General features: G+C 43.3%; 1 protein-coding gene across 1 annotated transcript in view; it reads left to right on the forward strand.

Moving 5' to 3' along the window:
* Cfap61 (cilia and flagella associated protein 61) overlaps nucleotides 1–23,598 on the forward strand; it is a 300,156-nt gene that overhangs the window by 18,610 nt on the left and 257,948 nt on the right. The window contains exons 4-7 of the mRNA XM_059258957.1: nucleotides 2,666–2,742; nucleotides 3,512–3,579; nucleotides 3,803–3,929; nucleotides 20,408–20,540. Coding sequence (XP_059114940.1) covers nucleotides 2,666–2,742; nucleotides 3,512–3,579; nucleotides 3,803–3,929; nucleotides 20,408–20,540 — 405 coding nt within the window. The remainder of the gene's footprint in view (nucleotides 1–2,665; nucleotides 2,743–3,511; nucleotides 3,580–3,802; nucleotides 3,930–20,407; nucleotides 20,541–23,598) is intronic.

Here is a 23,598-nt window from a genome sequence, read left to right on the forward strand (position 1 = left end):
CAGACCGGTGTCAGCTCAGTTTCTAAGAAATCCAACACTCATACACAAAGCATCATAACAGTTAAAAGCAAAGTGATAGGATGCTGGAGGCAAGGGGGCCAGAGTATATAGGATGGGTACATGGTGGCCCCATCAGCCAGCTGCCCCTAAGGCCCACCTTGTGCTCATAAATTAACAAGAGCTGCAAGGAAAGAATTGGTGTGTCAGATATGTATATCTAGATATCCCAAGGATGTCTGTGTGTACTTGGGTGAGGTCTGTGATAGCCTCAGAAGGCCTCTATCACCTAGCAGTTGCCCTAGGAATGACAACAGAGCTTCAGACTTAGTCATGTTTTACAATGTTTAAAGTGCCCGTGGAGTGTGGCGCCTTTGATATCAGGTAGCCATTGTGGATTTGACGTTAGCTTGTCCGAATTGGGATGTGCTATAAATAAAAAACATACACTAGATTTGAAGTACTTAGTAGGAAAAACTGTGTGAAGTATGCCATTAGTGATTTTTTTTGTATTAATAATCCAAGTAATAGTTGAAAGGCTGAAGTGGTAGGATTGCTGTGAGTTCAAATTAGTCAGTGTTATGTGGTGAGTAACTGGCCAGCCAGGTCATGGTCACAAGACTTTGTTTCAAAGTAAATAAATAATCAACTACAACAGTTCTCATATGTTAATTATATAATGAACATATTAGGTTAAATAAAACATTTAAAATGAACATACTCATCCTTATTATGTGTGTATGTATGCTTATGGCTCTGCTGTAGATGTGGATGCACATTCATATGTGTGAAGGTGGGTGCAGACATGCCATAGCATGTCTGTGGAGGTGAGGCAATTTATCCGGCGTCAGTCCTTGCATCCCACCTTATTTGTGCCAGGGTCTTATTTTGTTATTTTTCTGCTGCATATGCAAGCCAGCTGGGCCTCAAGCTGCAGGAATTTGCCTTTCTCTACCTCTCATGCTCCTGTAGGAATGCCAGGATTATAGACAGCTGTGCTACATGTCTGGCTTTTCTGTGTGGGCTTTGGGATTTGAACCCAGAGCCTCACACTTAACACAGCCAGCACTTTTGCCCACTGAGCCGTCTCCCCAGCTCCAAGTCTATTCTTTTTAAACATAGTTGCCTGAAAGTGTAGAAGTAAATTTTGGTTTGCATTTGTAAGTTACATTATTTTTCTGCTGAGCCACACTGATTAATCCTTAATTAGTCCTCAGTGTCTTTTCTATCCCATTAGCATTTGGAACTGAAGTAATGGTTTTTGTCTTAAAGATGTCTAGAGAGTAAGTCCTAAATTATCTAGATAAATCAAGCAAGTAGTAATTCACATGCTCCAAGGCCAGCCCTGTTCAGTGCAAAGCCGATGCTTAGCGAGGTTATGGATTAAAGCATTCATACATGGAAAGTGCTCAGGACCCTGTAGTCCGTTGTTATCTGGAGTTTGTGCTGTATGCTTTTTGAGAATTTTCAAGGTCACAGGTCAAACTCATGATCTTTTCTTGCCAGTTCCTGCTGAGTGCTTCCAAGTCACAGGCTAGTCAACAGAGGTGGAGATAGCACATGGCTATGTAGTTAGTAACCCAAAGTTACCTAGAAAACTACAGTCCGCTCTCTCCATGTACAGGTTCCACACCATAAATTCAACTGACTAACAATTGAAAGTGTTTTAAAAATTGTACCTGTATTGAACACGTGCAGAGCTTCTCCCTGTTATTCCCAAACAGCACAGTAGAAGAACCCCTCAAGTCATGCGTACACTCTCTTAAACCCGATAGGCAATGTACACAGATCCTACACCATTGGATACAGGGACCAGAGTTGAGCATTCATCAGTTTTGGTATCCTCAGAGGTCCTGGAACCAATACCCCAAACTGACACTGAGGGAGGGGCCGCTTTATTAAGAAATCAAGAAATGAGAAGTTCCCACTTCCCCAGTGGAAATGCATGTACTGGACTCACCAGGCAGCTACATCTTCATTATTTCTAGAATGCTCATGAATACAGGGACTGAGAGATGGCTATAAGGGAGGCTACATGGTTATTATTTAGGTCAGTTAATCTCCAAAAGTCAGAGGACAAAGTTCTTTAAAAACTTGGATGCCAAAAGCCATGTGAGAATCTTGCTTCTCTGCATTTTTAACTTCCAGGTTTTCTGGATCGCAGGGGTAATAATTTGATTTGGACTCTGGGAATGTTGAATAAAAAAAGCCTTTGGATTCCTAATGCAGCATCTGCCTTCCATCCTTCAATTTCATAAGAGAATCTCTCCCTCGTGTCCCATGAATAGAGCAGCAGCTGCTGGCTTAGGAGCCCCAGGGAAAGGGTGATTGTTTTTCACTTGGCGTAGACACCCCCAAAGGCAAGACTATGGAGTCCATAATCGATTTCACTCTCCTGTAGGCTCTTCCCTACCCACAATTCATCCATGAGGGCAGGAGCCAGGGCTGGGCACTCTAGACTCGCAATCCTCATTTCCTTAAATAATTCCAAGTTAGTGAGACAGAAGGCAATGGATGAAGTGATGAGAGCTTAAGCTGCTACCTGGGTGTCTTGTCACTTTGACACAAGCTGACACCCACAAGTGCCAGCCAGCTCTGTCCTAGGGACTGCTCTGAGCCCTGCTCTGTCGGGTCCGGTGTTTTACCCATGTTCGCTTTTCTCCCGCAGGCCCTGAATACACTGTTTATGCACTTCTTTGTGGCCGTGGATGAGTATTCCACTGGCTGCCTCAAAGAGATCATTCGGTGAGTAGACAGAGCCTTACAGACAGTGGTCATGAAAGATGCCTTATGGAACATTTTTCAAATGACATAAAGTTCTTTGGAGCCTTTAATTTGCTTATAGTTTATTGTAACATTAATCCTCTTTAATAACAGCAGTATTTCCGAAAGAAAATAATCTAATTCTTTAAATCCATTCTCCAGTGAACCCTTTTTTAACTGCTATCATTTGAGGCCAACAGGTAGTGTACTAATTTAAAGAAATGGAACAGGGTGGTCAGGAAAGAGTAAAGACGCACAGACTTAAGTGTTTTCAACGTAATCTTTCCTCAGTCTTCTCTTTAGAAGTTCCTATTGACATGACAGCCTGCAGAAGTATCCTCAATAACAGGGTGTGTGGAAAGATGATGAGCAGGGCCATTGAGTCGTGGCGATGCATCTCTGACAGCCTGTACAGACCCTGGGGTGGGGGCGGGGGGCTCAGCTTTCAAGTCACTTTGTAATGTCACACCAGACCATCCAGATGCCAGGTCAAAGGTTAATGTTGGCAGAAATCTGGTGTGCTGCTTGCACATCATGCCCTTTATTCTCTCGACTTCCACCAGACAGACAGGAGGGGAGCTCTTTGGAATCGAAGGAAAAGTAGAGAGGAAGGAAATTGCCTAGGAGATGCTCTGGCCTGACAGGCAGGGAGCAACTGAGTCCATGTGACTTTCCAGACACCTCATTTCTCAGGGGCAGGGAATGTGATTATGTGTTATTAACACTGTCCCACCCTGTCTTTCCTTCCCAGGACTGTGTTCAAGGCAGTACCAGAACTGTACTTCATATTCCTTATAGTGCCAACATATGTGAGCCTAGGTAAGGTCCTCAACAGCCCAGGGTCCCCAGAAGCTGACAGAGAACTTAAGCTTAAAGGAGCACTCTTGGGAATGGGAAAGAAGATTGGTCACCAGACTTTAAGCATGTCATGTTTGAACTTGATTACAGCCAGTAAGTCTCCAAGTGGACTGGGGACCATATTTTGTCCTGAAATCCTAAGGTTATCCCTTGCTTAAACAATACATTTCTTTCTGTGATTTAGGTTCAACTCTGATAACCGTATTTGACCAAGTGGGGAATATTCCATGTTTAACCTATGAAGAAGACTTTGCAGTGCACATATGTCACAGGCATGACCACTACCCTCAGCTGCACATTCGCAAAGCCAGGTACAGTTGGCACAGTGCCCGTGTGACGTAAACTCCACAGGATAATCTTGGTTTTTCTAGACAGGGTTTCTCTGTGTAGCCCTGGCTGTCCTGGATCTCACTCTGTAGACCAGGCTGGCTTCAAACTCACAGAGATCCGCCTGCCTCTGCCTCCCGAGTGCTGGGATTAAAGGCGTGTACTACCACCACTTGGCCATAAAAGACTTTTTAAGGGATCCTCAGTCAGTTGGATTAAACTTTTATGATACTCATAATGTTCGTTTGGAGATTCTGAGCATCCCCCTGGATGGCATAATTAGCAAGACTATCTGGTGGTTTTCATTGGTTTCCGTGAGGCCGGGGAGTTGTGCATTTACTACTAGGGCGTTCTAAAATAGTCCTTAATCCTGCAGCAAGTAAGAAAACTTTCAAATAAAACAACTTGAAAATGAACCTGCCTATTTAGTTTTCCTTGTAAAACCCACCTGTGTTCTAACACTTAGGAATAAGGATGTTGTTGACTCTAAAAGGAGTTTTCCGGTCTTTACCTTCAGTGTCCTCATGACGTTCCCCAAGTGTAGTAGTTTAAGGGTATAGCTGTGGCAAAGTATGTTTTCCAAGATAGTGCTATACCATCTTTCACCATGCTTCCTCCCCTACGGTGTGACATCACCAGTCCTCTGGTTAGCTGGCAAGCTGTTTTTGTCCCCTGAGTGACTCTAGGCAGTTGTGAATGCTCTCACTGGCACAGCTTAGTGGAAGGGCACACTAAGTCTTGGAAGCTTCTGTCTGGCTCTCTTGGGATGCTTGCTCTGAAGTTAGTCAGCCGTGCGCCGAGGTCTTCCACCCTGAGATGGCTTTGATGGAGAGGCCTCATGTTGGTGTGGGTGTCATCCCCAGCCCAGCTCAATATGACAGTCAGCACCACACAGCTGTGTGTGTGAGCCATTGTGGACAGCCAGTGATGGGGGCGGGGTCCCTTCAGGTGTAGGCAGGCAGGGAAATGAACCGCAAAGAAGTGAAAATGAAAACGTAGGGGAATCTGAGGTCAGGCAGTTTGTTGCTAGTATATTTAAACACAGCATACTTTTTGGGAATGTTTCCAGGTGTAATACAATCCCTGGTGCACAAGGAAACATAATTATGTCGAAACTCAACTCAGGGTACATGTCATTTCTTCTAAGAAGATGGGTTCTGGAGATAGGCTATCTGCATTAGCTTAAGAGCCTAAGAAAGGATCTGGGCTGGTGTTGGTCATACAGATAGTGTAGAGGTCATTTGGGCTATTAGCCACCTCTGGTCCTGGTTGTAGGATGTTGGAGGAGCCCCGGTTATATAGATAATGTAAGGGTCATTTAGACTATTAGACATCTCTGGTCCTGGTTGTGGAAGCTTGATATGGCCCAACCCAACAGAAAATGTAAATCACTGGGCTATGAATCACATCCAATTCCCAGCTTTCTGGAAAAACAGTTGATACATCCTTCACTTTCTGAGTTCTTAACATCCCTGGTTTCCTTGGGATCTGTGGGCACAAGGACCTTTGTGCTTCCAACAAGCCAGCCTAAGTGGACACCTTACTACAGCATCCTGAGGCCCCAAGCGAGAATACTTACCTGCCCCATTTGAGTTCTAACTTCAAAGTATGAGGACAAGATAGCCTGCTTTGAAGTAAGAGTGTGTTGAGAAGTCATTTCACACAGATGATTGCTCCTTTGTGAAGAATAAATTGAACCCTCTTCAGCCCATTTCCATATTTGGTAAGTGTCTATTTTAGAAAAGTGTCACATTTCGCCGTTTTTAAAAAGCAAGAGCATGTAGTATTACAACATAGTTTTTAAGAGTGTTAACGATGTCATTCTAGATCTAGATTCTGATCTTGGTTCTGCCACTCACCAGATGAGTTAATTTGCAAAAATGAATTGGTGCTTTGGGGGCCACATGTCTCTGTTAGCAGTGTAGTGTGTGGTTCATAGCACAAAACTCTTGGCGACAGTCTATGTGTAAGTCTGACACTTGGTGTACCTGATTGCATGTAACAATCCAAGAAGTACTAAATATTATTTATTGCACGGTCTGGGGGCTTGCCTACCTTGTGCAATTTCCTGTGGTTAATCCCAGCACCATATATATCACAAAGGGGCTGAGAGTTCAGTGAAGGAGAGGGGCCTGTCTGCAATAAACTAAGGATATTAGTTTATAAGAGGGAAGGACACAAAGAAATAAATGCAGCCTCATGTACCCTTCCCCTTAAGAATAGCCCTCTGAGTGTTTACTCATACACACTGTGTGATACATCCGTACTGTGGATGCTATCTCATTCAAGAGAAGGAGCTACTTCTGTAGCAGTCGATCTCAGAGTCATGCTGAATTAAAGAAGACAGATGGAGAGAAAATATACTGATTACCCCAGTTTTATAATGTATACAACAGGTAAAGCCAATCTGTAGAATTCAGGTTGGTGGTACTATGCTGAGACACAGAGTGAGGCTGGGAGGGACAAGAGAGAATTCTGCAGGGCACAGGTGATGGTGCTGAATGCATGATGGGAACATGTGCAGCTGTCTGAGCTCATCAAACTCTAGCTGAAGATCACACACTTTCTTATATGTCAGGACACCTCCATGAAGAAATAAAAGCTTCCCAAAGTAGGTGGCCTCTTGAGTTTGGTCTTGGGGGATGAGTCATAATTCATCCAAAGAGGCAGAGTGGGCAAAGGTGTGGAGGCAGGAAGTCCCTGGAATGGCCATCACCAGGAAGATAGGCAAATGTGACTGTTCTTCCATGTGTGGAAGGGAGGCAGCCCCCTGGGCAGGGGCACCCTTAGCCGTTCAGGAAGTTAACATTCTTTAAAGACATGTTTATTGACAATGTAGTTACAAGTTGGCAGTTTTTTTATGGGAAATTTCCATAAATGAAAAATCATAGGATATTTTAGGAAACCTAATAGTTATTATACCTTTAATCTTAATTTTATTTTAAAATCTCTCAGTTTTTCCCTGCCATTTTTACTACCTATTTGAAGAATAGGTTCTCTTAGTAAATGAATCATATTTTCAGATCAGAAAACTGTTGGGAATCAAAGTTATAGATAGGTGCACATGCAAGTACTGTTGACCCCCACATAGCTGTTCTGCATCCAAGGATTCAATCAATACTTCCTCTACAAACAACAACAAAACACACTGACAGGCAGAGTGCTTGCTTGGTGTGTGTAAGGTCCTGTGTAGTTCTGCAAAGAACAACAAAAACACTAAAATATTTTAGGAAAAAAACTATACCTCTGAGACTGGCATGTTGCTACACGCCTGTACTCTCGGCACTTGGGAAGCAGTAACCGAAGGACCCTAAGTCACACCCATCCTGGGCTGCATGGAGAGACCCTGCCTCAAAAAACAAATATGCTGGGTTTGGGATGGGGGAACTGGAGAAATGCCTCAGCAGTTAAGACCACTTGCTGCTCTTGCAAAGGACCCAGGTTTAGTTCTTAGCACCTACGTGACAGCTCATAACTCTATCTCCAGTTCCAGGGGATCTGATTCCTCCCTCTGGCCTCTGTGGGCACTGGATGTATGTGGGCACAGTATTGTGTTCATATGCTTTGTTAATTATGCACTTAATATAGCAGCTTGCTATCTTTATAGTAGCTGGAGGCTAGAGACTCCTGAGGCCCCGCTTTCCCCAGGGATCTATAGGCAGGTAATGGTTCCCAAGGGAGGGAGAGACATTTTCTTCAGGTGTATCCACTAGTAGACTGCCCATGCTCCTGTGGCTGCTCTCTTACTCATGCTCCTGTAAACAACCCCCGTGATAGTCACTGGGTCCTCAATTAAAAAAAAAAAAAGGAAAAGGTCGAAGGTGGACTTAGTGGGGAACAGAAAGACAATGAGCAGGAGGAGCAGGATGGGGACAAGAGGAGGTAATAAGAATAAGGAGCAACTAGGACCCACGTTCATCACATACATGTTTGAAAATGTCACATCCAATCATTGTCATCTATCACTTATGATAATAAAACCATTAAAAATGAATCTTGTTCTTTCTGATGACTGCCTCTTTCAAGATGGCCTGGCTGTTGTGTGACTATAATTCATTTAATTGTTAGTTATTTATGGGAGTAGTGATGGTGGTTGGTCTTGATTCTCACCTTGCTCATGTTGATAAGTACATAGGAGACTGTATTTGTGAGCGAGTTTTCAGAGAGGATTAGCTAAGGTGAAGACATCCTGAATTTGGGCAGCACCAAGCTGTAGTCTGGAGGCTCAACTGGAATAAAAGGAAAAGGGGGAAATCCAGAGAGCTCTTTCATCGTCTCTGCTTCCTGATGGGCGTGTTCCTGGTGGTCATGCTCCTGATGGGAATGTTCCTGATGGGCATGCTCCTGATGGTCACACTCCTGATGGTCACGTGCCTGATGGGTGTGTTCCTGATGGACATGTTCTTGGTGGTCATGCTTCTGATGCGCATGCTCCTGGTGATCATGTTCCGATCAGCCCATCACAGCCTCCCCACCAAGACACACTGAAGCCCTTGCACCTGTGAGCCAGAATATAATTTGCCCATTGGAAGTTGTTTTTCTCAGGTATTTCTCACGAGGACAGAACACACTGACTAACACAGAAATTTAGTTGTTTTCAAGTTTTTCTATAAAATAAACACCTTGGGAAAATATTAATCATGGTATTTTATTTTCAATAAGATAGGTACCTAAAAAGGAATTTTTTTTTTTTTTTTTGGTTTTCTGAGACAGGGTTTCTCTGTGTAGCTTTGCGCCTTTCCTGGGACTCACTTGATAGCCCAGGCTGGCCTCGAACTCACAGAGATCCACCTGCCTCTGCCTCCCAAGTGCTGGGATTAAAGGCGTGCGCCACCACCGCCCAGCTGGAATTTTTGAATAATAAATACTAAGACTTAAGAATAGTTATCAAATTGTTCAGCCAAAATATGTCAGTTTATATTATAACCAATAGAACTCTATTTCCTTAGACCTAGTGATTCTATAGATTTTTAGATAAGATCCTTTTAACTTTTTTCAGAGCTAGATGATTGATGAACTATACCTCCAGACCCTGGATATTTTCAGTTACTAAAATGTTTTTAATCTGCTAGAGCAAAATAGTATTTTGTTGTTTTAAATTGCACTCAGTATGTGGTGTGAGTGCCATTTTACAAGTTTCATTTTAAATGAGTGAAGTGCTTAAACTTAAAGGCGTTTTCAGCATAGAGATTATCCTGGTGGATGATTAAATGTATGGACAGTTCTCTAGTTAGGTTGAATATGGGGGAACAAATTACCTATAAACAAAGGAGGTACATTTGCAAAAGTATTTTTTAAAAAATGTTTTGTTACATTTATTTGTGTGTATGTGTGTATGCATTAATTCACTTACTACATAGCACATGTGTGGAGGTCAGAAGACAGCTTGTGGGAGTCAGTTTTTTCTTTCCACCATGTGGGTACCAGGGATTGAAACCGGGTTGTCAGGTTGGCAGCAAGGACTGTTACCCACAGAGCCATCTTACTGCCCCCCCAAGTTTTTTTTTTTAAATTTTAAATGTATAGTTAGTATACCCACTTGTATCCTATGAATGATCATTTTCCAGAGGAATAGTAAGACTTATATGCCTTCAACATAGACATTCTGCAAGACATTGTTGTATTAGAAAAATTGCTTATAAATGCAATGCTGAAAGTGACATACGCAGAAGCAGGCCCATCAAAAAGCAATCTGTTTCTTTACCTTTTTGTAAGATGATTCCTTTGTTAACTTGCTCGCCGATGCCCTAACAGGAGAAAAGACAGAAGATGTGCTCAGTCCAGTACCTGGCTCCCAGGAAGCATTTGCTTACTGTGTTAGCTGCTTTCCTGTTGTTGTGGTAAAATGCCTGACGAAGAGGCTTAGGGGAGAAAGTTTATTCCGGCTCATAGTTCCAGACTGCGGCCCATCATGATGGAGAAGTAAGGCAGCAGGGCCTTGAAGCAGCGGTCACACCACATTTCATCTTCAGAAGAGAGCCGTGGATGCTTGTGGCTGCTTGGCTCCCTCTCTCTAGGTGTATACAATCCAGGACCCCAAGCAGGGAATGGTGCCACCCACAGTGGGCAGATCTTCCCACCTCAAAAGACAAGATAACCCTCCACAGTTGTGTCCAGAGACTAACAGGCCTGGATCGTCCCTCCCAGGTGTGCCCAGACTGCCTCCTCGTGATTCTAGGTCCTGTCAGGTTGACAACACTAACCCTCATGTACAGCACTTGATAGTTCTTATTCAGTCTTGGTTTCTCCCAGTCTCCCTCAGTTTCTCCTTTCTCACCCCTTCCTGTTCTTTTTCCTCTCTTAAGACTTAGGATGGGCTATGGCCTTCCACTGATCAGGGCCCACAAATAAACCTCTGGACAACTCAACCCAAGGGTTTGATCATACAGCCTTCGATGGCTAACTGTTCTGTTTGCTCACACCACAGAAAATCCAAGGAACAAATGCCAAGAGGGATGTTATCCCAGTGCCAAGAGATGAGGAAGGGGCATTTATGTTAAGATAAGGAGGGAACAGTAGGGAATTCAGGTGGAGAGTGTGACATGAAACAATGTCTTTGCCTGAAGAAGATACAGAAGTGTAACATTTTTAAAGCTTTTATCCAAAATTGATACATTGGAGTTTTAGAACTTGTGGGTCTAAAATTGCCTGCATCTTGAAACTTGGGTGGACTCTCCTTAAGAGTGCTAGAAACACAAAGACATTGCATGGCCTCATGGAATAGGCGTGGCTGCATGCCTCTTAGGCTGCCACTTTACACTTATTTCCCCCATTTGACATCTGTTCCATCAGTAGTTACTTGCACTGATAATTAATGGTGATGAACACAGTTCTTAAGACACTAAACCAGGGAAGGGTTGGGGATGTAATTATCCCCCAGCTATTTAACTAGCAACATATTCAGAACCAAATGAATTAACACCATAATCCCTTCTCCCATTTCTTTCCTTTAGCCACGTGGAAAACGATGCTGTAATCTGCTCTTCTGCGCAGACACTAATTAACGAAGTTACTCTTCCCTGTCTTTCCTTATGTCCGAAACAAAGCATAGCTGTTACTGGACACACCTTTAAAAAAAACCACAGTGCGTTTAATTAATCTTCAGTGGAGGATGCAAGATGTTCATGGCTTAGAAGCCATTGGCATGGTCTGGGGTGGGTGAGGGCATCTTTTCCAAGTTCTCATGGATGTAGGGAAGACTAAAGCAAGGGAAGGGTGATGTACTGTCTGATAGTGTTGTTACATAAGTCGAGTTCCCCTACATGGCATCCTGCCTATTTGCAGATGACTACAGTTAATCATGTTGGCTCAATTATTGTTTTTCAAAATAGATGAAAAATTTCTTTTGTTAGAAGAGAGGAAATCAGGAACTCCATAAATGTTTAAGGACATGGAAATACTAATTGCTCAAATTTGATTGTTAAAGCTTAATACTTGTATCAAGTCATCATGCATACCTCATGAATATGTACAATAAAGAATGCATTAATAAAGGATTTAAAACTTTAACCTTTAAAAAAATAAGAAGAAAACTAATATTTAAAACAAGGTCTTTTAAAAAACACCTACCTTTCGCAAGGCCAGCCTGGTCCACAAAGTGAGTTCCACGTTCCACGACAGGTGGGGCCGTCACACAGAGAAACCTTGTCTCAAAAAACCCAAACCAGCCAAAACAAAAACAAACAACAAAAACCTGCCTTTCGGGGTTGGGGATTTAGCTCAGTGGTAGAGTGCTTGCCTAGCAAGCGCAAGGCTCTGGGTTTGGTCCTCAGCTCTGAAAAACAAAAACAAAAACAAAAACAACCTGCCTTTCATTCTGTGAGGCAGTTATTTTTTAGTATACATAATTCTAAATTTATTTTTACTTATTTATGTGCATGGGTGTTTTGTTTGCATGTGTGTTTATGTTTACCACATGCATACCTGGTACCAGAAGGAGGCATTGGATCCCCTGGAGCTGAAGTTACAGTCAGTTGTGAGCAGCAGTGTGAGTGTTTGGAATTAAACCCAGGTCCTCTGGAAGAACAGCCAATGCTTTTAACCACTGAGCCATCTCTCCTGCCCCAGAAATTAATTTTATGAGACATCTGGTAGTTTCTTGCTCTTTTCAATTTGACTTCTAAGCAGTTCATAGGAATTATGAAGTTATGAAAATCCTGAAGCATTTAAAAAGGAGATATAGAACAATTACAGCATTTAGCTGGGGACTTTCTTGTCACCAGATTTGGGACATTTGTCACCAAAACCCCTGCCAGACTTGTTTTGTTTGCCAATCCTCTGGGAGCAGTGGATTACCACTGCCAAGATGGGCACATGGATCCAGTCTCAGCAGTACGGATGGTAGGGACTTACATGACCTGGTGAGTGCTTCGACGTCTTTCCAATGCGTAGAAAGCTTGGGTTTAAGAATCCCCCGGAACTTTAAAAGTTACGTTTCCCAGAGATCGTAAGTTAAATGGCTCTAACTGCTGGTTTTAAAGTTCTAGAAAGGAGCATTGAGAAAGGATGGATTTAATTTCATAAGGAAGACCACTAGAGGGCACAAGAGATCTTGGAAAGAAAAAGGTACTTCATTTTCGACAAGTGGATGAAAAGAAAAATCTAGTTGCCAACAACTCCGTGTTGGCCTGTCCTCTGTTGAGACAGTGTTCTTGATAAAAGCATGATTTGACAAAGCAATCTGTGTTCTTTAGAACTAAATTTAATTCTCCATCTTTTTTTTTTTTTAAATACACTACATAAAATGTACTTGTGATATTTAAAGTGACAACTTTTTAGTAGTATATTTTTAAGTCTAATTAGAGAAATGCAGAACCTTTAGCTATGGAAGATGACCTGAGGCTAGCGAGGAGTCTGGGTAGTCTTCTGGATGTGCAGGCTGCCTCTGTGCTGTCTCGCTGTGCTGAGATGACTTTCCCCACCTGAGGATTTGTACAGTCACTTTGCTAGCAGCACGTGATGCACACATCTCTCTGACTCAAGGGAAGCCAGCCAGCCTGTGCTTTTTCCTCTAGGGTGGTGGTCATATAGAGCAGACAGGATGTTGCATCAGTGAGGCAATCTGACAAACTGTGCCACCTAGAGACTTGGCCAAGCTGCCGGGAAGAGTTCTGTGGGATCTGGGGCACTACCGTGTACCTCCTGGCTAAATGACATCTCTCCATCTTCCAGAAAGTCAGTTACAGCCACCACACGGGCCATCCTTAGTTTTGCCATGCCCTAGGTTTAGAAGATACCCAATTCTCCAAGTGAGATATCTTTGACAGCCTGTGGGTTTTAGGGCTTGAATTCGACTCCATTTTTGTCTGGCGTAGCTTCCAAAGTCTGATGGACATTTGAGTGCCGAAGAGAACAACACATTTTTATGGGTTGGACCTTTTGTTCTCCAAATAAATTAAAATATTTTATAGTTGATAGCATCGACAAACACATAAAGGAACTCTACTTCTCAGAGAATTGTGTTTCTCTTGTCCTTTCTGTGATGGACTTTGTAACCTCAGAGCGGTCACCACTGTGGGGATGCGCTATAGCCTGCAAATGGCAGGACGTGCCTGCTAAATGTGCCTGCCACCCTTGCGCTGAGATGGCACTGTCGTCTCATCTGACCCCGATAGGCAATGCTCACAGCTTCAGAGAGGGAGGGAGGAAGGGAGAAAGAGAGAGAGAGGAGAGAGAGACAGGGGAGAGAGAGAGAGCTCTTAGATATTTTACTGCATGGTTGGTTCTCCTTAGCCAGAGGCGTTCTTGCCATGAGGCTGGGCTTTGTCATATGCCATTTGAGACTTGGAGGCTGATGTCATCCGTTAGCATTAGCGCTTAGGGTGATGCAAGATCTTAAATTATCCATTACCCCAAGGAATGCATTTAGTGTGTTGAACAAGTTCCTCTCTATCCATTTTGGAGAAGGGCTTAAGGGACAGTGTTCAGAACTCCAAGGCTTGAGTGTTTATTTCTTGTTTTTTCTCAGGAGAATTGTTATTAAGTTCTGATTTTGGACAACTTTGTTAATGGGCTGTGGCAGGTTCATGGCTAGGCTTAGGACTCTGTGTCTCTCGAGATCTTTATTCCTGATTTCAATATCTAGAGTATTATTTTTTTAGTTTAAAATTATTACTATGTGTTTCTTTATTGTACGAAACATTTACACACATATACATACACAGTCTCTCTCTCTCTCTCTCTCTCTCTCTCTCTCTCTCTCTCACACACACACACACACACACACACACACACACACATTTACATACTCATGAAAATTGGGGGCCACAATTTTATTAGGTGTTTATAAATATAGAGCATATAATGATCAAATCTATGTACATTAACGTAGTTAACATTGCCATCTCAAACTATTTTTTTCTGTTTTATTTTGTTTTGTTTTTGAGACAGGGTCTTACTATATAGCCTTGGCTGGCCTGAAACTCACTATGTAGACCAGGCTGGCTTCAGACTCATAGAGATCTGCCTGCTCCCCACCCAACCCCTTACCCTGTGCTTGGGTTAAAGTTATGTTCCACCATATCCAGCCTTGAACATTTAAACAATAATGTTTTCATTTATTCTTTGGGAATTTCATATGATCTGTTTTGATCATATTCATCCCCCTCCTGCAACTCCTCCCAAATTGCCCCTCTTGTTCCTCAACTTCATGTTCTTTCTCTTTTTAAAAACCCGTTTAGCTGGGCAGTGGTGGCGCACACCTTTAATCCCAGCACTCGGGAGGCAGAGGCAGGCGGATCTCTGTGAGTTCGAGGCCAGCCTGGGCTATCAAGTGAGTTCCAGGAAAGGTGCAAAGCTGCACAGAGAAACCCTGTCTCCAAAAAACCAAAATAATAAATAAATAAATAAATAAATAAATAAATAAATAAATAAATAAAACCCCATTTAGTCTAGTTTGTGTTGGCTGACTACCCTGGGTGGGGGGGGCCTTCCCTGAGTGTTACTCTAGTGAAGAAAACTGTCAGTTCCTCTCCCGGCTGCAGTTAAAGGTAGACAGCTCCTGAGCTAAAGGTGAACTTGATGTCTGCTTCCCCTCCTCCGTGCTGGGATGTTTGTCTGGCTGGCGTTTGTGCAGGTCTTGTGCATCCTGTCACAATCTTCATGAGTTGATAAGGACATCTGCCTTGTGTATGGAAAGCTCTGCCCCCTTGAAGTCACCTACCATCTTTGGCTTCTACAGTATTTCTGCCCCCTCTTCCACATAGGTCCCTGGGCATCTGGGGGAGGGATATAATATAGACATCCTCTTTGGGGCTGAGCATTCTGATGTCAGTCATTCTCTGTCCATTGCCCAATTGTGCATTTCTGTGTTAATTGCCATCTACTAAGAGACGCTTCTCTGATGAGAGTTGAGCTGTGTACCGACTTCAAGTTCTAGTTTGGACTCTGGGTTCAGACTCCTGGCCTAGAGTAATATTTTGTATTCATTGTATAAATAAAATTGACTTTGGACTTTCTTATATGAATCCTGTCTTAATCCATTTGTCTTAGGCACTGTTCTGTTGTTGTGAAGAGACATCATGACCATGGCAACTCTTATGAAGGAAAGCGTTTAATTGGGGGTGGCTTACAGTTTCAGAGGCATAGTCCATTATCATCATAGTGAGGAGCATGGCAGCAGGCATGGCTGGCCTGGTGCTGGAGAGTAGCTGAGAGCTACATTCTGATCTGCAGGCAGATACAGAGAGCAGTGCCGAGCATGGTGTGAGCTTTCTGAAACTTCAAACCTTGCCCCCAGTGACACACTATTCCAACAAGGCCACACCTCCTAATCCCTCTCACATAGTGCCACTCACTAGTGACTAAGCATGCAAGTATATGAGCCTATGGGGACCATTCTTATTCAAACCACCATACCACTTAGAAATGATTAGAATACTAAATTATTCTTCCAGTTGTGTAAAACAACATCTGTTAATATGTATTGGTAAAACCTTAATTTTTGGTAAAAATGCTCAAAAATTGAATCACAGGCTATTTTCTTTTAGAATGTTATTTCTCTGAACAGTGTTACCAAGGATTCTTTTTACAGAAAAAAAAAAAAGCCTCTTGTGGACAGGAGGTTAAGTGGGAGTTGAATAGAGTTCTAGGCTCTTTTTGCTGAGGGTGTGAGGCCTCACACAGAGAGCAGACTCTTGCTGTGTTCGGGGAGTAGGCTAAAGCACATGTTTGTGCTACCTCACTGCGTGTTCCAGCATTCACGCCCCACTCCTTTTGGAAATGAGAACACTACGTCTTGTTGGTGAAGTACCTTTGCAGGCTTCTCAGTAGGGAGTGGCAGAAGGCTATGTAGAGGGTTATGAAGTGGCCAGTGTTGTACTGTTTCCAGATTTCCAGAGGCACTCCTTGGGATGGATTAGTAGTCACTTCCCCTCGGAGCTGTCAGCGGGGTGGGGGGGTGGGGGGTTGGGGGGCGGTGGGGGGGGTTGGGGGTGGTGGGGGGGTTGGGGGAGTTGGGAAGGACTTGGTCCTTATTGCCTGTCATGGCTGCACCACAATTCAGAGCTGTTTCAGAACTCCTGTGTCCCCCAAAACCTATTACTTGATTATTAAGATGCCACATCTTGCTCAAAATAAATCAATACTATAAACAGACACTGTATATCCAGTGATGGTCCCAATGTTCAGTTTTTTGGAAGAGAGGCTGGAAAGAAGTGTTAATGGAGGGCAGATGGTGGAGGTGGCCTTGAAAGATGCTGGAATTAGGAATAGACAATTGAATCCGAGTGCTGAGTAGAAACAAAGGCAAGAGGCATTCTATGAACAATATATATATTTATATATCAGTATCAGCTCACACATGGTTGGGATAAGGTTGACATGAGGAGGCAAGGGCCCTTGTACCCACCCAGGAACAGCAGAGAGCTCACAAATGTTTTCAGGTAAATTGTTGAGTTGAGGAAGGCAGAGCTGTAAGATTACTGATGGTGGATGGAACAGCATTGGTTGTACCTGCCAATGGGATCTCAGGGTGGTGATTCAGCCTTCTGGAATAAAAAAACCTCTGCTCTGCCTGCTGATTATGAATGTTCTCCAGTTCTTACTGGTTCTTCCCACTTAAGTAATAATTGTACTCTGATTTATGATTACACATGTATTGTGACATGGCATAGTAGATGTAGTTCAGAGATAGAATATTTCATCTTTGGCAGTCACAAGTGGCAGATACAGTGTCCAGACCAAGGAGGCCTGGCTTTTCAGCTCAGGTTTTGGACACTATGCTGTATTTTCTTTTTTCTTCTAGTCTTTTCAAAAGAACACCTAACAAGCCTTTGATGGATTTATGGTGGAACTTCACTACACCTGGGCACAGATGACCACTGATAATTCTTAAAGTGATCGTATACACACGGAAGTATGTGGGCAAGTGTCAAGGGCAGCATCTGAAGTGCAGTCATATTTTAAACACGCAGTTTGGTGTTTGCCTTTGGCTCCTTGTTTGAGCCTCACACCCAGGAATCCCTCTGATGCCCTGACATGAGGGAATGAGCTTTCAGAGTGTTGACAGTTAACGACTTGGGTAACAAAGCGGTGGGTGACCTGTGCTGTGTAACATGAATCTTAAAGGGTCGTATTAATAAAAACAAACCCGGGATCCAGATATTGGGGTGAAATCTGAAAGATCAGAGAGACAGAACAAGCCACAGCTAACCTCACCTCGCCAACTTCTCAGCTGATCCTGTTTCCTTAAACTGGAAGCCTCTGAGTCCTCACCCAAAAGGATCTCAGCGGAACTGCTGCTCAAAAGCCTAAAAGCTTAAAAAGCCTAACAAGACCTCAAGTTCCTGGTCCTCATACCTTACATACTTTTCTGCTTCCTGCCATCACTTCCTGGGATTAAAGGCGTGTGGCTTTCCCAAGCAAGACATGTGATCTCAAGTCCTGGGATTAAAGGTGTATGTGTCACCATGCCTGGCTTCTATGTCTGTCTAGTGGCTGTTCTGTTCTCTGACCCCAGATAAGTTTATTAGGGTGCACAATATATTGGGAGACACGGTATCACCATGGTGCCACCTTCTGCCTCCTCAGTATCTCCTATTGCACAGGAAGGGGAGGGAAGTTTAAGGAATCAAGGGTACTGTGGACAAGTTTAGAGAAATGCATAGCAAGGTTATGGGTTCTTTATCATCGTGCTTCTCTGAGCCTTCAATCTGTAATTGTGACAGTCCAGGAGAGGGCCCTAAACAGGTTCTTTTCTCACTGTTTGTTTTGTTTTGCACTGAGCTCCATCCTGTCCCCAGTGGTACTGCAGTTCTTCCTGGGAGCCTGGAAGTCACATTGATCAAGGACCATCTTCCAGATATTATGTATGTCTTTCCCTTTGGTGTTTGGCTAGCTCTCTTCTTAGCGCTGAGATCTGAGTTGGTGTCTGTTTTGTTTCGTTTTGGTTTTTTGAGGCAGGGTCTCACTGTGTATCCCTGGCTGGCCTGGAACTCACTATATATACCATGCTGGGCTTGAACTCTGAGTCCTGAGTGCTGAGATTAAAGGTGTGCACCACCAAACTCAGTTGGTGTTTTGTTTTGAGAGGGTATTGCATTGTAGCCCAGGCTGGCTCCAAACTCTTGATCTTTCCTTCTCAGTCACCTAAGGGCGGTGCCTCCTTGCCAGGCAGCTCTGATCTTTTTTAAAACCTGTTTATTATAGTTCTGGGGATGATCTCGGGGATTTGTGCATGCCAGGCAAGTGATGCACCCATATCTCCAAGTCCAGCTCCGAGGTCTTATAGAGACCTGTCTTCGTTTTTTAAATATATTAGTTTTATCAAGGTACTTGGAGTTTTTTTGTATATATATATATATATATATATATATATATATATATGTATATATGTGTGTATATACATACATACACACATACATGCATACACACACATATCACAAATGGCTCTTGGATTCCATTCCTTTCTTCTTTTCAGTATACTTTTGAAAACATTTAGTGTTTTTTTTTTACCTCTAATATTGCGTTCCTGATACTAAAAAAAATTCCAAATTAACATTATTTTTCCCCAGTATGTTTGATCTAACTATTGACCTTTATTCTCTCTACCCCTTTGCATTCATTATTTCTATCATCTTCACCACCCCATTTTATCTTCTAGTATGTCTCTTTGAGGCTAATACTAGCCCTGACATTATTCCAGCAGCGGTTGAGCCCATGTCCCTAGAAGGCAAAAGTTTCATCCTGGTAGCCAGTGGAGATTTCCTCTAGACTCCAAAAGATCATTTAGTTGAAAACATTTAATTTGGGGAAGTCATCTATGACAGACTGGGGGTTGTTACAGCGGGGTTGGGAGGAGTTGTGAGCCGTCTAGTTGGATGATGAACTTTAGTCACTGAGCCAAGGACAGTTCTCTCAACTGTTTTTGCATCCTGCTACCGGATTTCAAAAAGAGTGCCATAAAGAGTGTCATTTTGAAGGGCACTGTGAGCTTCAGGTCTGGGGAAGGCAAGGCCTTTGTCAATAGGCCTGAGCTTATCTCGAGGCTCTGCTGCAGCCCTGCATCTCAGGCAAGCCATCTCATAATCCCTGGAGCATCTGAACAGTGCAAAGGGTACTGCCTGCCTCCCGGGATTGCTGTGAGAAGCACAGCAGCTGAGAAGATGGAAAAACCTTGAGCCTTATACACGTATGGATCCCCAAGTAGATGGGGCTATTAGATGGACTATTGTTGTAGTATCAGGAACACTGTATTAGAAGTTCTTCGACAGGTAAAATACAGCACTGAATGTTCTCGAAAGTATACTGAAATGAAAGGAATGGAATCCAAGAGCCATCATCAGCATGCGGTAGTAAACCTAGTTCCTGCTTCCTCGAATAGGTATCAGGAACATTGTAAAGTGTCCCGAGAATGGGAGTCAAGGGGACTGTCCCCAGAATGGTGAACAGGGCTTCATTAGCTTCATAGCGCTTCTCCCTCCATAGCAAGTGCTCAGAATAGAGACACATAAGGGTAAGTCGGGACAACAAGGTGGTTCTGCAGTTTAAGGCACATGCGTGCATGCACACACACACACACACACACACACACACACACACACACACTCACACACACACTGTTTAAAAAATTAAAAAGGAGGAAAGGGATTGTGGATAATGTCATACGTAGAAGTGCTGATCTTCAGAACACATTTGGAAAGTGCTGTCCTCGACTGTCCTTTGGTTTCTGACCAGTGCTGCCATACCTCCCGTTCTCCAGCAGTGCTGACCCTCTGCCCACGTGACCCACCTCCCTCCCCTGCTCATCATTGTCATTTTTCATCTCAAGAGCCGTGGTGTCATTGGGAACATTTGAAGTTATTGAAGTGTATCACAGTTTTGCTTTTGACGATATCAATCCATTTCACAAGTGTGTTGCTGCATCCTTGACACTTAGAGCAGGGACAGAAACACAGTAGGTGCTCTGGTGAAGGGAAAGCAATGGATGGAACAAATGCTAAACTAAAGGCTGTCTGTTCCACAGGGTAGAAGACCATGACGATCTCATGCCAATATTTATGCACTATGACAATACTCTGAGAGAAATCTATGGTGAATACTTCCTGGCTGAACTAATAGAGGCCCAAGATGAAGAGAATCATGCTGTGGTGTGTGAGGTTGGTGACTGATCCTCCCGGGGACCATGCTGCTCCCGGCTTGCTGAGCACCCCTGGAGCTGACGTGCCCTTCCCTCCTGCATACCCTTCTAGGTGATACCAGGCCAGCTTCTGTACCCTTCCCAGAGTTACCCCTTTGTGAGGGCATCTGAGGTGATGAGACTGCTCAGTCTTTAGAAATAGGGACCAGAGAGTGGGAGAAAGGATGAGATGATCCCACAGGGGTGAATATAGGAGATTTCTGAACACCCCATGATGTTCTGCTGCCAGGAAAAGTGATTTTATTTTACTTTTTGAAATTGTTTTGATACAATTTTACACTTATAGAAAACTTAGAGGTACAAATTCCTTAGATATCAGAATTTTTCTTTATTTATTTTATTCTCTTGATTGCACTCTCTCTGTATGTATGTATGTATGTATGTATGTATGTATGTATGTATCTATCTATCTATCTATCTATCTATCTATCATCTCTCTCTCTCTCTCTCCTTCTTCTCTTTCTGTCTCCATCATCCACCTGTCTATAGATTTATCTGAAATCATGTGAAAGTAAGTTGCAGGTATAATGCCCCACTTACATTCATTTCCTAAAAACTAGAATATTTCCCCACATATCTTGTAACTACAGTATGATGATCAAAGTCTTGCAATCCCACTTTCCCATATGTAGACCTTAATTAGATTTTATTGATAGTCACAACAGTGTCCTTTACAGAAAAGCAAGTGCAGGTCATTTGTTATATTTAGTGTCCTGTCTCTTCAGTCTTTTACAATTAGAAATAGCTCCCTAACCCTGCATTATTTTTTTTTCAAAAGCAATGTTTTCAACCAATACAGGCCAGTTATTTTGTAGAGTGTCTCTCAATTTGTACTTGTTCAGTGTTCTCTCATGATTTGATCCATGTTACATATGATTAAATTTAGTTGAATTAGTGGGAAGTGTAAAAATTAGGAACTTGTATATAACAATTGGAGTTTCTAGCTTTTCTAAGTAAATGAGAGTAGTCCTGATATTTGGGGACAAAAAGGGAGAGCCCATGTCTTTTGGTTTGACACTGGGAAACCTCAAAGACTACATTTTTTAAGAGACAGAAGAGGGTGGTGATAAACTGACTAACCTTAATGTGACCAGCCCAACTGGAGGCCCCAGGTAGCTGATGTCAGCACCCCCATGACCCCCTCCTCATTCTCTACTCACCTATGGAGACATTCATCAAGGGCATACCTCCCTTACCTGCACCCTTCGGATACCTGCCCACCATGGGAAAGCCCTCCCTGATCTGCCTGGTGGGATTCAGGTGGCTGGGACTAACTGCATAGAGGGATGTACTTCGTGTCGAATCTGCCCAAACATGCCTGCCTGAAACATAGCAGAACCCCTTCTGATTTGTGCCACTGCATGTGAAGCTTCAGGGTTCTTAAGAGTTGAAACTGCTGGAGTAGGATACTCACAGGGTCTGCTTGGTGGTAAGGAGAAACTGACTGTAATTGGGACTTTGATATATTAGAGACTATGTTGGTTTGGTTTTTGTCAACTAGACATAAACTGGAGTCACTTGGGAGGAAGGAACCAATTGAGGAGTTGCATCCATCTGATTGGCCCGTGGACGTGTCTGTTGGGGCATTTTCTTAATTGGTGATTGATGTGAGAAGGCCCAGCCCACTGTGGTGGTACCACCCCTCAACAGGTGGTCCTGGGTTCTCTAAAAAGCAAGGTGAGGAGGACACACCAGTAAGCATCATTTCTCCATGGTCTCTGCTTCTGTTCCTGCCTCAGCTTCACTCCATGATGGACTGTAACCTGTCAATCATTTCTTCCCTTTCCTCCCCAAATTGCTTTTGGTTACTGTTTTATCCCAACAACAGAGAATAAACTAAGGATGGAGGCTATAGGGAGTGTATGATGACAGAATCGGGCCACAGGAGTGGGGTCATCTCATACATGCGCATGGCAATCTGCGGAAAGTGTCTGGAAGCGATGGTCTTTACACTTGAGCTGGCTGGGGAGTCCTTCTCGGGCTGAGGAAGCCCAGGGGATTGGGCCTTGCACAGGCATTTCTGACCTGGTAGTTCTGGCAGGAGGAGGAAGGTGGGAGTGGGAGCTGGGGGGAGGGTGACATTGTTGCTCAAGGGGTTTGCATTTTATATTAAGAACCTGGAAAACCTTCCCGTTGGTCCCGGTGTAGTGTCACCCACATCTAGAGCAGGTCTTGTGTCAACTCTAACTGCACAGCTCAGCTTCCCTAAGGAGAGCTGGTTTGCCAGGGAGGAGAAATGATGGGGAAGAGCCTGAATGGATTTCAGGGCGTGTCCTCCTCTGCATATGATAGAACCAACATGGGCTGGTGAGATGGCACGGAGGGTAAGGGTACTTGCCCAGTAAGTCTAGTGACTGAGTTTCATCCTGGGTGTCTATGAAAAGGGAAGGAGAGAACCAGCTCCACACAGCTGTTCTTTGACCTCTGCATGTGCATCTTGGCAAATGTGTCCCAATACACATACACACGTATACACATGCACGTGTGTGTGCGCGCGCGCGCGCGCGCGCGCGCGCGCACACACACACACACACACACACACGTACACACCCACCCATGCACATACACACATTATAGTAAATAAAAAAATTTAAAACCTCTTTAAAAATAACAATTAACAAACATGACTTGAATAGAGCCCTTGGATCCCCACCCATACCGTTCACTAACAGAATCATGATTATGTTTTTCCTTGCAAATGGATATTTGACTTTCATTTTAAAAAGAGATTTCTATGCCAGATGATTGAAAAACACTAAAAGACTGGAATTTGCAGTTTTGTTTCTGGAGTGATATTTTTAGGGATTCATTCTTTATACACTCATTTCTCATTTGCTGAAACTGTGAGTTCTCTTAAAGAATATTTTCTTGAAACTTGAAAGCAAACATTCTCTGTAAATAAGATGAACAGTTTGAGGCTTGCTTCCACATTGGGCCTCACAGACTTGGTTACTATGAGACTCTTCTGGAAGACATTCAGACTCTGTGCCAACTTCATGTCAGCATCACAATTCTTA

Source organism: Peromyscus eremicus, chromosome 4, assembly GCF_949786415.1.
Source record: "Peromyscus eremicus chromosome 4, PerEre_H2_v1, whole genome shotgun sequence".
NCBI classification, from domain to species: Eukaryota; Metazoa; Chordata; class Mammalia; order Rodentia; family Cricetidae; genus Peromyscus; species Peromyscus eremicus.